Source organism: Lepidothrix coronata, unplaced genomic scaffold (assembly GCF_001604755.1).
Source record: "Lepidothrix coronata isolate B3197 unplaced genomic scaffold, Lepidothrix_coronata-1.0 Scaffold2, whole genome shotgun sequence".
Taxonomy (NCBI): Eukaryota; Metazoa; Chordata; class Aves; order Passeriformes; family Pipridae; genus Lepidothrix; species Lepidothrix coronata.
Genome location: NW_016690182.1, coordinates 1,416,325 through 1,433,593, shown reverse-complemented (window position 1 = coordinate 1,433,593; position 17,269 = coordinate 1,416,325). Strand labels below are relative to the sequence as shown.

The 17,269-nt window shown below is 39.3% G+C and overlaps 1 protein-coding gene across 7 annotated transcripts in view; it reads right to left on the bottom strand.

The window, feature by feature from the left end:
- Positions 1-1,013: 1,013 nt before the first annotated feature.
- ACSL4 (acyl-CoA synthetase long-chain family member 4) overlaps positions 1,014-17,269 on the bottom strand; it is a 36,068-nt gene continuing 19,812 nt past the window's right edge. For 2 of the 7 annotated variants that reach the window (XM_017815856.1, XM_017815865.1), the window contains 14 exons: positions 15,892-16,405; positions 15,416-15,593; positions 14,656-14,765; positions 14,427-14,565; positions 13,026-13,176; positions 11,840-11,963; positions 11,328-11,399; positions 9,525-9,664; positions 8,898-9,070; positions 8,635-8,709; positions 8,217-8,408; positions 7,587-7,701; positions 6,728-6,885; positions 1,014-4,904 (listed from right to left, as the gene is read on the bottom strand). In XM_017815856.1, coding sequence (XP_017671345.1) covers positions 4,747-4,904; positions 6,728-6,885; positions 7,587-7,701; positions 8,217-8,408; positions 8,635-8,709; positions 8,898-9,070; positions 9,525-9,664; positions 11,328-11,399; positions 11,840-11,963; positions 13,026-13,176; positions 14,427-14,565; positions 14,656-14,765; positions 15,416-15,593; positions 15,892-16,242 — 2,136 coding nt within the window. In that variant the 5' untranslated portion in view covers positions 16,243-16,405 and the 3' untranslated portion in view covers positions 1,014-4,746. The remainder of the gene's footprint in view (positions 4,905-6,727; positions 6,886-7,586; positions 7,702-8,216; positions 8,409-8,634; positions 8,710-8,897; positions 9,071-9,524; positions 9,665-11,327; positions 11,400-11,839; positions 11,964-13,025; positions 13,177-14,426; positions 14,566-14,655; positions 14,766-15,415; positions 15,594-15,891; positions 16,406-17,269) is intronic. The other 5 variants (XM_017815877.1, XM_017815884.1, XM_017815892.1 and 2 more) reach the window with 3 other exon arrangements.

Here is a 17,269-nt window from a genome sequence, read left to right as displayed (position 1 = left end):
TTTGTTAGTGTTCATTAATGACATTATTGGTGTTTCAGAAAGAGAGAACAAGGGGAAAATGCAGCAGTTTGTGGGGTGGGTTTGGTTGTGGGGTTCGTTTGGTTGTTTGTTTTTTGGTTTCCTTTTTTTTTTTTTAGTTTTTTTTAAGTTTTTTTTGGTTTAAAAGCACAGGTGAGAACTGCGAGGATCAGACACTGTACCCAGAGCTCTGCTTGTCTAAGTTAATTAGCACTGGTCTAATGCCAAGACTACATGCTTCCACCTAAAGACAGTTTTGGACAAATCACCTGTGATAATCAGCTTCATTAAAACTCCATATCCGTATAGAATGGATTTGATTTTCTTCTAGTATGTCTTTCCCCAATAAAGCTGTAGGAAGATTCTACCTATTACAGCTCCCAGTAGCAAAGCATTAGTGCAAACATCACCCCATTTCTGTCAGAACTCGTTCATATGAAACTCGTTCATACATGAAAATGACAGGCCAAGTACAGATGTGTGTTTAGCACAGTCAGCCCTGTTCCTCCATGGCTGCTGAAATCCCATCACATTAAAAAGCAATCACTAATCTACTTTGCAGCAGCACTGAGTAACCTGGAAATGTGGTTTGTTTGGTTGTTTTTTTAATTAATCCAGGTAAGTTCACAGTTTTACTCTGCAGTGTTTGCAATTCCACATAAACAGTGACTGTGAGTTTTACTGATCACCTTTGTGGCACCTTATGCAAAAGCAGTACCAGATTTATGTTTTAAGCTTCCACTGCGTAAATTTTAGCCTTCAAAAGGGAAATTATTTATGCTTATGTAAATAGAGCTTAGTCATTGGGCAGGCTCAGGAAAAAAACAAAACAAAACAACAAAACCCCACAAACAAAAAAACCCCAAACCAAACAGAGCCAAGAAACAAAAACCCCAACACGCCAAAACCAAATACATAATAAGAATTTATTTCTTGTTTTGCATGTAATTGCAGAACATCACTAATTTATCATTAGAATACAACATATTTTTTTGAAACTATAGTTCTGGGATGTGGTAGGTCTGGGGGGGGGTTGGCTGAAAACTAGTGACCCACATTCTCAGCTCGTGTTCTGTTCCTTTCACAGCCCTGCAGTTCAGCACTGGTGTAGGTGGCAGGCAGAGCTCTGCATCCTGTCATGCTCCAAGTGTTATCATGGGCACTACACGTGCACCAGCTGGTTAAACATCACCTCGCTTGCTCCTGAGGGAATAACTCATTACTGTCCCTGTTCAGACTTCTTTTCCCCTTGCAAGCCATTTAATGACCCCTGTTACATGCAGCATCACTGCTGTGTTTTGTACAGGGACCAGGACTCTTCTGCCAGCCCCCACCCAAGGGGCTGTGCCAAAGCTGTTTCTCAGAAGCCTTTATTTAACCTTCATTGAGGCTCTGAAGACTTTCAATGGCAGAGAGCTTGGGCAGCTAGTTCAGTATCTAGTAAGGAATTGTTTTAAAGTTCTGTGTCAAATTGTAAATGTGACTGTGTAAACTTAACTGTTCCTCCTCTTTCTGTGGCCATGGCTCTTTGTACCTCCATTAGGGTAACATTGCATGGAGTTGAAGGTTACTCATCTCATCATGTGCCGTTCCTCTTCAGGCCACTTAAACTCAACTATAACCTTCCTTCATAGATGAAGCTTTCTAGTCCCACTGTAAAAGGTAGTTATACTCTGTCTTTCTCTGGATACCACATGTTTTTTGAGGTAGGGGGCCTAAACAGAATCTTATATGGGATATGCCCAAACTAGCTTTTGTTTCTCTTTGAATTTGTTTCTCAGTCTTAGGAGGATAATTTTAAATTCTGAACCTGCTTTCTGAAGAACTTGCAGCTACTCTGAGCATTCTGGAACCTTCATGTGTAGTACGTGAACCTCTCCCTCACACTTCAGTCCCATGTTCTATGTTCTTTCAGCCAAGCACAGCATACAGCAACTATCACATAATGGTTTTAAAGGAATTTACTATCCCTTCATCTGCATCCCAGTTCCTTATTTTTAATGGCAAGAATTACACATTCTTGCTCATCCTCTATTTCTTCACAAGCTCTGTCACAAAAAGGATTCAGAATTCATTAAAATGAAGGTTAAAGTTCTTTCCAAACTGCAGGTTATTTTATTTGCAAACAACCCCATGTTTGAAGGCAGCCTGATGTAAACCTTTCCCTTCTCCAGAAATGCTTGAAAAGCTGATGGTGTATCAAATTGCCTTTTGCAGCATGTCCATATTTAGTTCATTCCTTAAAAGCAAAATGAGGCCCCCTGGAGGCTTTGTTTTTCATATCTGTAGCATGTACTCATTGCTGCTGCTTTTGAGAAGTCCTTCTAAGATAGGCTTGGTTTCAGACAGAATGGGAGGCACAGAACAGTAACTAGAGACAACTTGTGCAATACAGAAAGATCTTCCAGAACACAGACTTGTTGAACCATTTAAGTTGTATTCCATTTTTGAAATGTTAACATTGTGTATGTATATTTTTTAAAATAGCAATCCTCAGTCAACCAAGACACAGAAGATAAAATACATTTCATATAAATACATTCATGGCTTTAAAAACAAAAAGTCTTATAGCCTCCTGACAGACTCAAGTGCAAGTATCTTTTTCATATGTACTTCACTTTTGTGATGCTGACAGGCTGACTAAAGGCTATTTAATAGTGACCATGTTTTAACACAGAAAAATTGGTAACCTGGCTCCAGGACCAAGTAATTTGAAAAGTTGCTACTGATATGGGAAGTACTTCCTGTTGTTGTAAACCAACTGTATGTGTCTTAAAAAAAAATAATAATTTAATTTTTTTAGAAAAGCTACTTCCTTGTTCCTTTTAGTGACTCTTGTAGTTCCATGCACAACGAGATACAGTCAGCTTTATATACCGTTTTCTTTTCCTCTTTCCCCTCGGGGTTCTTGGAAGATGAGCTGGCAGTGTTCTGGTCTAGGCAGAGAAAGTTATGCATTGGGAAGTTTCAAGTTGGTCCCCAGGAGGAGGGATGATTTAGCTGAGGAGTATATAGCCATGATTTATTTTTGCCAAAGTCTATTTTAACTGGAAAAAAGAAAAATACACATACATGCAATGAAAGAAAAAAACCTTGCCCTGAAGTTACAAGCTCATGTGTTCGAGAAGCGTTGTACAAAATCTTTTACTTTCTGTACAGTGACAATACCAAATAGTTTTTCTTTTTAACCATCATATACACAACACAAATATTATGAATAGAAATCTATATATACTTTCAAGTGCATTTGTAATATATAGCAGTTGAGGGCCACAGCTGTACAAAATGTAAGCAACATATATAAAACAACTAAGAAAGTGCAAAGTAGAAGAGTATCAAGAGCCTTCACTTTTTACAGCACTTATGGTTCAAGTGTGAAGAGCTGGCAGGGATGCAGGAGCTCAGTTACAATTCAAAAGAAGACACAGTACAGGATTCGGCACAAAAAATGATGAAGTATTATTAAATTATATCTTCCCACTCTTTTACATCTATGACTTCCAGTTAATAAGAGAACATTTTTGTAATGAATTTCTGTAAAGAGTGATTTGTCCCTTTTTACAAGTTCCATAAAACAAAAATTCCCTAGCCACAAATTACTTTTCTGTAAGTAAAACAACGCTAGACAGGGAAACTACAGTTGGTTTCTGGTTGCCTTGTTAAGCTTACCATAGCTAAAAGGTGAACAGAAATACCTTTCCATAAAGCAAAGACAGACCTTTAAAGCCTGAGCCTCTAAATTCTGTACAGGTGACCTGTACCATTACTCACATGCATGTGAAGGTCTAGAGGATCGGTGCCTTGAAAACAAAACCACCAACCACCTCTCAATAAAACCCACCACAACTCCTCTGAGTTTCAAGTCTGTTTAGAGACCACTGCCCTCAGTTTCACTGCTGTTTGCCAGTTGAGATGCAAGTTTTGCATCCTGCACTTGGGCACTGATTTCTCATCAGTACCCCCTGTAGCAGCACAAGTCTTTGTTTTCTTCTACGCTGTGTCCCAGTGGAAAGCTCTGCTTGAATTAAAATACAGCGGCGAGTAAAATCTGTTTGGTGAGTTGGGAGTTGAAACAGTTAGTTCAATGCTCTTGAATGAAATTTCATATAACTTGTTTTTAGAAAGCTTTTCAGTTCACCTTTATTTCAGTAAGTGTACTTTATATTCTGTTGTAGGCACTGTAAATAATCAAGATACTGATGTGCAGAGGAACCCATCCATTCTTAAGCAGTGTTATTAGTGATCTCTAGCAAGTTCTTGACTAATGTTGTTGGTTTTGTTTTTAAATGGAGAAGGGTAGACATTAGATACTCCTCTTTCCTCCTTTGCTAAGTGTCTTATTATGACAGAAGAATCACCACAATCACATTATTTTTAACTCTTTGAAACATAGATCATACTTCAGCATGAGTTAAACAGAAGTTGCAAGCAGTCTGAATATGCTAGAGAAACAATAATAATAAAATTACCTGGTCATACTGCTTCACATAATGATGTCTGTCTTGAAACTGGAGATTATCACATGAAACTCTATGGAGACCATCAGTGTCTAATCTCTAATAATTACGAACTTGGAGTCTAAGATATTCTGTTTTACTCGATAGAGATTACAGAAAGTCACCTATTTGGTGTGTTTTTTGAATGCGTGATATCTACAGTATACACAGACATCCAGAACTGAGGCATGAGAAGAACCATCTGCACAACTGCCTGGCCAACAGAGCTGCTTTATTTGCCTCCGTACATTCTTTCGATGTCATTGAGGTAATGGTTTTTCAGTTCTTTCCTTTTCAGCTTGAAAGCATCTGTTACCAAGCCAGTCTCTGGGGTCCAGGGTTCAGGGCTTAGCCGTACTTTGATGGGTATTTCAAACCTTTCTAATTTCACTGCAGGTACAAGAAGAAAGAGAAGCATGACTGTGATTACAAAGCCAAATGAAATACTAATTTGTGCTACCTAAAAATTTAAGGTGAGCACCCTGTAGCTTGTATAATACGGTGTCCTACTTGAGGAAATAACCTTACAGGAGGGCCACAGGCAGATTTAACCCTGCACCAATGCTGAGTGCTGGTTAGTGTGCAAATATGCTAATAATACACTGTACTTGTAGCTTGCATTGGATGTGACAGTGCAAAATCTAAAGCTTGAAACAAATGCCTGTGTAGCCTGAAGCTCTGAGGCTACTGCCACAAGAGGATACAGAGAAATCTAGAGTTCTATCTTTGTTACAGGAATGTAGTAATAACTAGGTTAACTCAGACTAGTTAGATGTGCTTCATATTTAAATTATAATGAAGGACTTCTATGTTTTCCATAATTGAATGTTTGTTTCCCAAATTCCTCCTTCCTAGGAGTTTACTTAGAGTTCAAAACAAAGGGACTTCTCTGTATTTTTGTTACATTAGCCACTTATTTTCCCTTGAGCTGGAAGCAGTGTCTTTGCACATGCACAGCCTCATTGCAGCCAAAGCTGCTTCTCTCTCTTGCCCAGGCAATGGGCCAGAGAGGGGAGCAAAGGAGGAGGCTCCAGGGAAGGGCAGGAGCAGCAGGAACAGCGCAGGGAGCTGCTGCATGTGCACAGTACTCGATGGAGTTTGCTCTCAGCTCCTGTTTGTAGGCTGGGAATGCGATCCCACGGACATGGACTGGCAGCTGAATTTCCAGCACAGCCTCCGGGGGGCAGCAGAGGCGGGACCCGGGAGCGTTTCTGCCTCTCTACCTTCGGCTGGTACCAACGCACTGCTGCCTCTCACTCAGACAGGTGTCTGCTCATGAGGAAGTTGCTTTATGTTCCACTAAGAATGAGAACGACCTCTTTAAAATAGTTTTGGAAAAAGGCTTCACATAAACTAATTGTATCTCAATAGCAAATTACTATCCAGAAGGTACAAAGAACATATAAGCAAAGAGTTTGAGTACAAAGCTATAAAGATAGTAATTTGCCTGACTCATGACAGAAAAGCATGGATTAAAATGTTTAAACCCAAACCTAAGACCCACAGATTGATTTATTTTATTTTTAAAGGCAGGACTTAATAGTGCCTTTCATTCTTGTTTTCTCATTTTCAAAAGGCAGATTCTCCTCTGTACAGTTAGAGAGGCAGTGCTTAGCCTGTGCTTAAGTCCAGCTTTTACTGCTTCCTTGTATGAGGTGCCAAATGCTTCAGAGACTTTCTTCCCCAGTTGCTTTATTCATTTTTTTGGCCCCCTAAAGGATTGATGAGACTTCTGATTAATCAATACCACAGCAAGAAATAGCAGGCTTTCAAGCCATTACAACCACAAGGGTTGTGGTTGTTCAAAGCTGTAGGAAACAAAGTTGTATGGCGAAAAAAAGCTTTGAAATCTCTTGTTTAACTTGTTTCCTTACCAGCAAATGTCCTGTAACTTTTTTTCCAAATTGACAGTTCTTTTGGGCCTTATTTTAACTGTATTAGGCAAACAACTTGTCTCTAGAATTTAGCTGAAAAAAACCTTCAGATATTTTTTAAACAATACAAAAAATAAAGTCATTAATAGGACCAAAAAGTATGTAAATTCCTGGGATAATAGGCAACAATTTCATGTGGTCTTTGCCTCTGATTAAACTATTACTCTGTGGCAGATAGAGAGAAGCTGGAAGAAGGAGGAGCAGTTAGTGAGGATAACTTACAGTTTTTGCTGGGTAAGCCCCACAAGACTGACCAGCACCACGTGCTCTGTTACTTACTCTTGTTTGCTACTTCTTTAATCTCTCGCAGTATTTCCGCTTCCATCGTCGGATTGTTACAAATGTCCACCCAGGTTCCACTGATGCCTTTCTGCTCAGCCAAAGCCATCAGCCTCTTCTGATTAGGAACCACAAAACTGATCACGTAAGACTGGTCACTGCCCAGGGATGGCAAGGGAAGGAAGGAAAACAGATCCAGTCAGGACTTCCATTTCAGGGAGTAAATTACCTGATGTCAGAGCCACAGATGCCCAGGGCTCTCTGACCTTGAGTTACTCCCCCATACACAATCCTTCTTTTACAGTAAGTCTTCACAACTCATGGCTTAACAGGAAGCTGGTTTACAATGTTGGCTTTGATCAGAATCAGGTTTTGTGTGTTTTACATAGGCACATGTCAGTTTAGCTTCCCAGCTAAACCTGGTGCTCAGCCAGTTCTCTGCAGTTCCCCCTCATGTAGTATTTTCAACTGAGGGAGAGGAGAGACCAGGACCACTTCCAAAACTCACTGGAGAGCTTTAGATTAGGTGCAAAGTGTCCAGATTAACTTTTCGCTGGTATTCTGACAGAAGACTAAAACACATCCTAAATATAATGATGCCTGTTTAGGGAAGGGATGGGATGGAACTGGAGTGTATTTGGATAGGTGAAATGCCAAAAGAAAAACTGCTCGTTTCTTCAGCTTTTAGGGAACCTGGGACCTGTGCTACTTCAGAAATACTCTTTGGAACTTGCATTCTGGTGGAAGGGGTTGTTCAATGGAAACCACAGAAAACCAGAGTGTTGCATCAGAGAAGTGGATCAGAGCCTGCATTTTGTGTTCAGTCTGAATGGAGTTTCTCAATTAATACCACTCTTACCTTTTGGCATAAGCACAGATATTGTCAATCAATGGACAGTTCTTCAGTGCTGCCTCTACTTTGCCCAGAGATACATATTCTCCTGCTTGTAGCTTTACCAGGTCTTTCTTACGATCTAGGAGTCAGGGGAAGGGAAAAAGAAAAGCTTGTTTCATGTAAACTTTTGCATTACCACAGACTCATTTCCAAAGCCACTATATATGGATTTTGTGCAATGCTATGCACAAACATTAATTAAAGCATCTTAGTAAAATGTTAAAGCAGCTAATAGCTGCCAACTTTGTAAAAACTTCTGTAAAAAAGTCTATATAGCACTACACTTTTTGTCACACAGGTTGTAAGAAAGTGATGAGGACTCTCCTTTTAAAGACTGGTAATTAATACAAAAGTTAATCTTACATTTATTCTTTAAAGTCCATGTGCTAAATCTAGATGGTGATAATGTCACAGAAAATGGCATCGCTTCCATTACTACAGCTGTGAGGACTTTTGGAAATGTGTTTTACACTGTGACTCTGCAAGCAAATAACCTTAAGTAGGTTAGTCCTGGCAAAGCCAACAGCATTAATAGCATGCTTATGTTTAGTCAGTATCTTGTAATATATTAAAATATCCAAACCTGAGGCCCACCTATGATCTGCAGACACCCATCGGGATGGAATTCCCCGATGTCTCCTGTACAGAACCATCTCTGACCGTTCTCATCAATGGAAAACTCTTCTGTTGTCTTCTCTTCATTTTTAAAGTATCCCATTGAGACATTAGGTCCACCAATTACAATTTCTCCTCTAGGATTAGGCTTGTCTTTATTAGTATAACCCCCTGAAAAGAACCAAGTCCCACATAATTATTTTTAATATATATATTCTGTTGCCAAGAAAATACTTTGAAACGTCAGCTTGAAGTTAAAACACACTAATTGATCATGTTAAAAAAGATAAAGAACAATTACTTCCTATGCTACCTCTAGCTAAGCAGGTAGGCAAAGAAACCAGCTAGGCAGGAGCTAAATTAGTTACTCTGAAATCAACACAATTAATACTCTCACCTTCTTGCCAATCTCTCAGTTTTATTTCACAGCAAATAAGAGGAGCTCCAACTCTGCCAGTGCTGTAATCAGCAACTTAGGAAGAGAACAACAAAGAACAGAAGGTTTTTTGTTATTTGAAATATAAATAGGCTGTAGCTTATCTCACGTTGCTTTACTGCAGTTAAGAACTACAGCTATTTGGGCTTCACAAAAATCCCTCAAACCCCCATACATACATATCTACATCTTAAATTCTGTATTTCCAGAAGTGCTTTAACTACCTTCTGTAATGGTTCCAGCTCCACAAGTTTCTGTTAGTCCATAGCCTTGACCAACAGGACAGCAAAAACAGATGTTCATGAATCTTTGTGTTTGAGGTGAGAGTGGTGCTCCTCCAGAGAGCATCATACGGACGTTCCCTCCCAGCAGGGCCTTTACTTTTTTAAACAATAGTCTTGAAAGGAGGAAAGAAGCATTAAAAATTATTCACTCAGCTCACTTTTATAAAAGACACACAAACCTTCTTCCTTCCTTCCTATCTGGAAACGCCTTAAAAATGAACTTATTCACAGATTTTAGTAGGGACAGGAGGGCGAATCAAAACCCGTTATCTCTTGTGTAACACTCGAAGAGGCAGAATTCCTGTAGCTTAACTAAACAAACATTCCAAATTTATTACAAAAAAAAAATGCAATCCAATGAAAACTAACTAGTCAGCTGTTGGGAAGATTAGTCATTCCTACCATTAAATATCCGTTTCCAGTAAGAACTTGGATTACTTCAGTTAGTCATTAGATGGTATCTGCACGTTGGATGAGAACTGTCTGATAGCTCAGATGATCCTTCTTTTAAACTGTCTTAACAGATCCCAAGGCAAAAGGTACACTTGGATTGTGAATAATACTTACATGTTACACAGAGGTGCATCGTATCCCCTCTTGATCTGTTCCAATTTGTAGTCATAGCCTATCTTGAACAGAGTTCTCTGGATATAGTTCATCTCTTGAACTTTACTCATGACATTTTTATAAATTCTGTCCATTATTTCCTACAAAGTGTTAAAAAAAGCAAGGAAAATTACCACAAGGAGCAGTAGACTAGCATGTGTAAATTAAAGTCCATGTTATGCTATAAATAAGCCCCCATATTATTCTTCCTTTGCAATGGATAATAAGAGTGAAAAATATTTGCACCATTGGTTAGGCAGTGCTTAAGAGCAATGTGTGATCAATCAGTCAATTTATAGACCACCACAGCTCAGTGCTATTTACACCTTAACCTGTACTTAAACTGTGACAAACTGGCTTAGAAAATTCTGAATTCAAGTTTAGGTAAATCTCTTTGCTACAGGCTGGTATATTCTATGCAAGACTTATCGTGCTGAGGAGTCCTGATGCTGTACTTTATCCACAGCAATTGGCAAGTGCAAGGGAATGAACCAAGAGATTTCATTTCACCATTTCCTTTTCCAAGATTGTTTTTCAACTTTCAAAGCAACGTGGTTGCAGTAATTCGAGTTATCTGACAAAAAAACACCACAATTTTGTCACAGAGGAGAGATTAATTTCCATTAAAATAATAACCTTATGATCACTAAAATGCACAGAACCTAAAATAGTGTTCAGACTGATGAAGTATTTAATAGAAGTTTAAAGACTGGCTCCTTTGTTTTGGAGCGCAATGCTTTGAAGTATTTACGTGCTTTCTCCTCATGAAATAAATTTAAATGGATATTTTCCAGCAGGCTGGGGTTCTCAGACATATTAATTATCACTCTGTTAATTATTAAGAAAGAGACCAAGCTGCTATATATGCTTAGCATTTTATAAAACAAAAAAAATGCAAGTAATTGATTTTAAAACTCTTGGCTATTCTAAGATGCAAAGCAACCAAAGCCAACCCAAACTCTCTATTCTTAAATGAGATTAAATCCTCCTACTCACTCACCACCACCATGTGGCAACAGCTGGTGCTACCAGTCTCATGAGCCACAGATGTGATAAGATCACAAAAGCAGCACATGTGATTCCAGGACACATGAGGAAGGTTTTTCCATTAGAAAGACCCAAACATTTGTGGATTTTTTTGGATAGCACCATAACCTTGTGGTATGCAGGAGCCTGGTCACTCCAAGAGCAGCATGAGCTACAGAAGCAATAGGAGTTACAGTCTCCTGATCATTTTTGCTTTGCTTCTAAGAGATTAAACCTGTCCTGCTTACCCTGAGAAAGCAAGAGAGACTCAGCCTCAGCGTTACCTTGAAGACAAGCAGCTGAGACTGAGCACCCCAAAAACTATGGCAGCACAGCCTGAGTCTGTGACAGCCAACTGCCCATATCCTTGAAGTGTCCATGTTGGCCAAAGCCACCCTGCTTTGTCCCTATGGAAAAAGGAGTTCCAGACTGTGACTGTCAAAGGCTTTCTGTGCTGCATCAGTAGCCCAGTAAAACACCACTTGCAACTTCTGAAGCACATTTACAGGTTTGGATGAAAAAGGGTCTTGACTTTAGTACAGACTCTTTAGTACAGATCTGCATCATCAGTACTCTGTTCAACCAAAGACAACTGGAATGTCTGTATTCTGCTCTTTCCTAATAGTGACAGTTACTTTCATGTGAAGAGAAAAACATATTAGTAAATAGACTTTTCTAGCATGAAAAAGATAGAAAACATAATTTTTTTGCTAAACGTATCTGCTTCTGCATACTTACAGGCACAGCTGCCATCAGTGTAGGCTTAAGTACAGTGCAGTCTCCTTTGCTTCCCTTCTTAATTTTACTTGACTGTAATTAAAAAAAAATGTCAATTTATGAAGCAGAAAACCAAACAGCTCTTTAAAACTGAGGGACTAAAAAAAGAGGGAGATATATTATCAGGTGATTTGTATAAATCTCTTCTGTTCCTGTGTAATTTTTCCCCCCATAGTGATGGAAAGAGTAACAATTAATAACTACTTCAACCAAACTACTAGATGTTTTACAAGTTCACTTTGTTTATCTTTCTCTTACTTCCTCCCTCTAGTAGTTGCTTTCTCCATCTTCCTCTGGGACTTTGTTTTGCCTGATGCAAATTTCTATACCAGCAAAACATACAGACACCTCTTTTATGGCTTAATTTGCTCTTATTTATCTTAACTGTTAAATGGAAAAAGGCAAAGGGCTCAATAGAAGATCTGCAATAACTGGATAAAGAACTGATTAAGTGAGACTCTGCCACCCCTCACCTGATCCGAGAGAGTGAGTGGAGAGGAATATCCGATCCTGCAGCCGTACGTGATGCAGGAAACTTCTGCTGTCAGTTCTAACACATGGGCCAGAGGCAAGTAACCAATGTAAGTGTCCTTGGGGCTAGGAAAGGAAAGGGTTACCCAATTAACCATGAGGCACAAATGGACTGAAAATACTGTTTAACAGTTTTATTGCGTGCTTAGTTATTGCTTTTTGAAAGACCTGGATCACAAGTAAGGCTTATTCTTCTGCACACAAGAAGGATGTGATTTCAACCACAGTATGTGAACAAAAGGAGGAGATATGACTTTACTGAAATCAGTATGAATTACAGGATTTGCCTTGTTTTCTAGGAAATATAAAGGTTCCTTAGTGCTTCACTGCTATTTCCTCTCCTTTTGGGAGGTTTCATTCCAGTTACGAAATTAAGGATGAAATCTCTATATTTTAAAATAATAACCAATGATGACAAAACCCTGTCAGTCTTTTTCTTCTAAGGTACCTTTCTAGGAAGAGGGCTTATCACTGAAGCACTGAGGCTTATTTGAGGAAGTAACTACTCAGAGACTTCTCAACAAGACATTTCTAGCTGTCACTGAACAGAAGCTTCCAGCATACAGTCAGAACTGGGTCTGTATCCTCTCATAAAAGGAGTTTAGCAACATAGCACATTTCAGCTATTGAACCCTTTGTGAATGCACACACAAACACATCCACTGTCATGAAAAATTTCCTCAAAACATTAATGTGAGGGGACTTGCAGTTGGTTTTACTGTCATCAACACACAATTTATTACTCTTCTGCTCCTTCAGTGCACTGTACTTGAGCAGATTCTGCAGCATGTGCATGAGCCACCCAACAGTGGTGTCTGTAGGTCAGTGGAAGTGGTAGGCTCTGACATACTTCCTACACCCATTCGAGCTGCCTGAAAGTGTCTAAAAAAAATTCCTCAAGTTGCACAAAAAAAAGTAGCAAAAGCATGTGAGAAAGGAGCCAGAAAGGGCATACTTTTCAAACAGGGAAAGTTCACAAACACAAGACATATTTCTTATAAATTAAAGTAGTGGACTCACAATAAAATGAACAAACTTGATAACAAACAATGCCAGCAGCAGCCTCTCTCTAAATTTGCATACTTTTGGAGGTTCTGTTTTACTTCTCCATACACAACTGTTTCTTACCCCAGTCCAGGTATCCTCTCACACTGTCCTGTCATTCCAGCTATTAAGTTTTTATGCTGCATCATCACTCCTTTGGGTCTTCCAGTAGAGCCACTGGTGTACATTACTAAAGCCAAGTCTGTAGGAACAGGTCTGCTTGGCAGAATACTTGCTAAAAAACACAGGAGAAAAACTGTTATTAATTCTTATCTACTTTCTAAATTATTTCTGTAATTAATCAATCAATGTGAAAATGTCTGTAGTCAGTGTGAAGCAGGTGCTCCATCCAAGACAAGCACCCTGTGCTGCTGCATGGCCAGTGGGGGAGGCAGAAGTCAGTGCTGGAGAGAACAGTGGTCTGGTTTTAAGAGTAAGAGAGGGAAGGCTGATTTTAAAAGGATTACGAAAATTTGGGCATCTACACAATCTAGGTGATGCTTTTGTCATTCTGGCTTATAGCTGATTGAAAGTTTCATGGAAGAGGCCTTTTGAAGACCAACTAAATCTGTCAAGGGCAGCAAAAGAGATAAATACAGTCTTGGAGAGAAACAGGTTAGTGGAAGGCAGAAGCTTAGACCACTTTTGATTTTTGTTTTAATCCCTTGACATTCATTCTTAGGATGAAAATCATTAGCTTTCATGGCTTTCACAATCTCTGCAAGGAAGCAGGTCTTTTAGGGACAAAACCCAACAAAACAACAACCCTCAGGGTCACTGCTGGTCTCTATCAGCACCTCAGGCTGATCAGAGATAAGCAGCTGTGAGGAGTCTGTGCTTCCCAAAGCTCATTTGCCAGTTTATCTCCTCCTTTATTCAAGAGAGAGGAGATGAGGCTAAGTACAGACTGCTGATGTAAGGAAAACAGATCATCAGGATTGGGTTTTCCTTCCTTATATTTACAGTCACTCCTGGCTGCCCAATAGAGCAAGGAATGTAATGGTTATTCCTCTAGCCCAAGGTGCCTTTTTAGCTACAGCTTGGTTAAGAAAATGGACATTTCCGAGCCAATAAAAAACCCCAACAAAATCAACCAACCAAAAAGTCCTTCGAGTGCTTTCTCCTCTTTTCTTAGGAAAGTAGTGAAAATAAGATGAATAAAAGGTAAGGGTAGCAAAAAAATGCAACACTGCACTGGATTCCATTTAATTTCCTAAAACAAAGGTGGAGTCTTAAATTATTCTGATTATGGTTTAGAAGTTAAAAATTAAGTTTTATCCTGACATATCTGACACTTAAACAAAAGAGATCTAGCAAATTTTTTTTTATTTAAAGGGAGCCAGAGAATGAACTGACCATCTGCCACTGCCTTTTGCTGGACACCTGCACAGATGGGGGGTTTTCTGCTACACATCCCTCTTACCCCAGGTCTGATTTCACTGCTAACACTGTTCTGATTAGTCCTCTCTGAAGTGATTCACTTACAGTTTTCTGGTTTGGCTCCCAGCTCTTCCACTGTCTGCATACTATGGATCTCCACGTTTTCAGGGTATTCTGATTTATTGATAGTCTTCTTGTCCACATAAATGATATGTTTCAGACAGGAGACTTGTGGTAGTGCAGTCTATAGAAGAGAAATGACACTTTTAGCACTGTCTGCTCTGTAAAATTATTATAGGGTTGCTTATATCAGGTGAAGCTGGTACCAAATTACCTTAAGTTTGCTCTCAAGAAGTTCCACACTCGTGACCAGATATGATGCTCCACACTCGTTGAGGCCATAGGTCACTGCCTCTTCACCCAGGGTGGCATAGAGAGTGACAACTGTCCCAGTGAGGGCAGAGGATATGAGAGAGAGGTTAAAGTAACACTAAATGCAAGAGCTCTTGCTTTAGCTTCCCTCTTTTGCAGGAGGGCGGGGTTATTATTAGCTCAACTGGGAATTTTCTAATTTGGAAATAAAATAGCTTTTAATTTTCCCATGTCAGAAATTTTACAGCACAAGAGACCTCTGGAACAAGGAGGACAGTTGTACAGGAAGCATTTCTTTACTAGGAGAGTGGTCAGACACTGGAACAGGCTTCCTAGAGAGGTGGTTGATGCTCCAAGCCTGTCACTGTTTTGGAGGCCTTTGAGCAATGCTCTTAATAACATTTTGGGGGGAGAAATGCAACTACTGACATCTTCAGAGTATTTTAAAAAAACCCCCTGAATAGTAACTGTGCTGTTCTGTCATTCTAACATCTAGAACATTGCTACAATAAGATCATAAAAAACAGTATGAGCAAGTTGATTTCAGGGATCTCCACAACACATAGAACACTGAAAACTTGTAAGAACCAGACCTTCAGCGGAGGAAGTTTATGAAATTCTTACACCTTCAATGACAAGATTGGCAGAGTCAAAATACTTTAAAGCCAAACCAGTGCTGAGAAATGGTTCTAAAATACATCAGAAGCAAGTTGAGCACTCACGAGGGAAGTTGTACTTGAAGCAGGTCAGAGCTACAATCATCCATTCTGCTCGGGTCTCACAGAATATGACAACAGTACTCTTGGGGGTCAGACCCAGGGCTGTCAGTCCACTCCCCAGGCGAGTCATTTTCTCATTTACTTCTTCATAGGATAACCATCTGTAAGTTCCTAAAATTAACTGGTGAGGAAAAACAATGAATTTTGGTGACAAGAAGCTGCTGGTACAGCTCTACCAGCTTATGTGAGTTGGTGCATAACAGCATAAGCACACACTGCCATTCATTAAAGTTGCTTTCATTTTTCTTGAAGTAGAATAAATAGTGCATCCTGTATTCTGTTATTCTTTAACTACCATCAAATGGATGGTTTATAAGATGATGACTGAAGAAGAGCTCTAAAGAGTTGTGCATTACTGAGGCAAGATGCAAAGCAGCTCAAAAGCAAATCAGAATTAAGTACAAAACTGTAAGTTTTACCTTTTTGAAGACTTTTCCGTTTGGTTGCATTTCATTTTCTTCACTCAGTATTTCTCTGGTTCCAAGACAGTCCTTCTTCCCAAACTTTGCAAGAGCATGGTCAAACAGCTTGTCCAAGGTGTCTGCTCCAGGAATGTTGATGTTTGCTAGTGAGTCCAGATGAGTGACAGAGCGGTAGGGGCTCCCAGGTTTGTCCGAGATGGGTTTGGCTTTTAACCGTTTTGCCATAGCCTTTTTCTTCTTAGCATTGGTAAGAAAATACCACGGAATAAATACCAGCATACTGTACAAGGAGATTAACAAGTACACAGGCAGCAAAAGAATGGTACACACTTCTAGCCTAAGTTTCATTGTGGCTATTTAAAAAAGAAACTCTCTTATGAAGTTCTGAAGCAGGCAAGAGCAAAGCAGCAGCACAGTGGGGTGTGGGGAGAAGCAACAGCACGTGAAGGTTAGGTCTGGTTCACAGCAGCTGCTAAAATTTTAGTAACCTTTGAGAGCCAACAGTGGACGCCTGTGGGTGAAGACCAGTGCCAAGCAGAGAGCAGGAAAAAAAAAAAGAAAAAATAATTAAATTAGTAATATTAGTAATATTACAGTCAGTTCATTAGTTTTAGTCCTTCTAAGAGTTCACTTCAAAAGCATCAAGACAAAGGAGACTGAAGTAACTGATTTAAGAGGCCTGTATGCTGCACAATAGAGCACTGTAGTGCTCTGGGGATGAAAGAGGGTCACTCTTTTCCATACTTGCTTCTTGCATCCACAAATCTTTACTTTTCACAGACTTTTCCCCACTGTCTCTGAATAGTTCAAGGCTGTTGAGATAATTCTGTCCTTCACATCAAAATACTGTGTTAAAGCTGTGTGAGTAATGCCCCAATTGCATAATTATGGGAAAGGTCAATGCTTGTTTTCCCCTAAATATTTGTACTACAGAGAAAAGATACAGTAGATTGCTTTACCGCTTTTCAAAATATTACATCAACTTATATTCATATATTACAAGGTATCTTGATAGAGTCCTCAAAAGTCTACATGTTGTAATCTAAAAACTACATAATATTCCAAAACTGCTTTATTAACTTTGCCCCAGCAGCTACATTCCTGATCTCTTACTTTTCAATGTCAGACTCTTGGAAAGGGATTACACAGATTTGCTTTTCCAACTTCAAAAACTGCTTCAGTACATGCATTTCAAACTCCAGGTATGGAAAATGGAATCAAATTTGACCAATTTAAGTCAATTTAAAAAAAAAAAAGCACAATTTGGCGAGATTTTGTCTGCATGTCAGAAATCTTTCCTCATTATGGAGAACTGGCCCTGAATAAAGACTGAAGGCAAGTGGCAGAAAAACAAAAGCATCACAGCAAATCACAG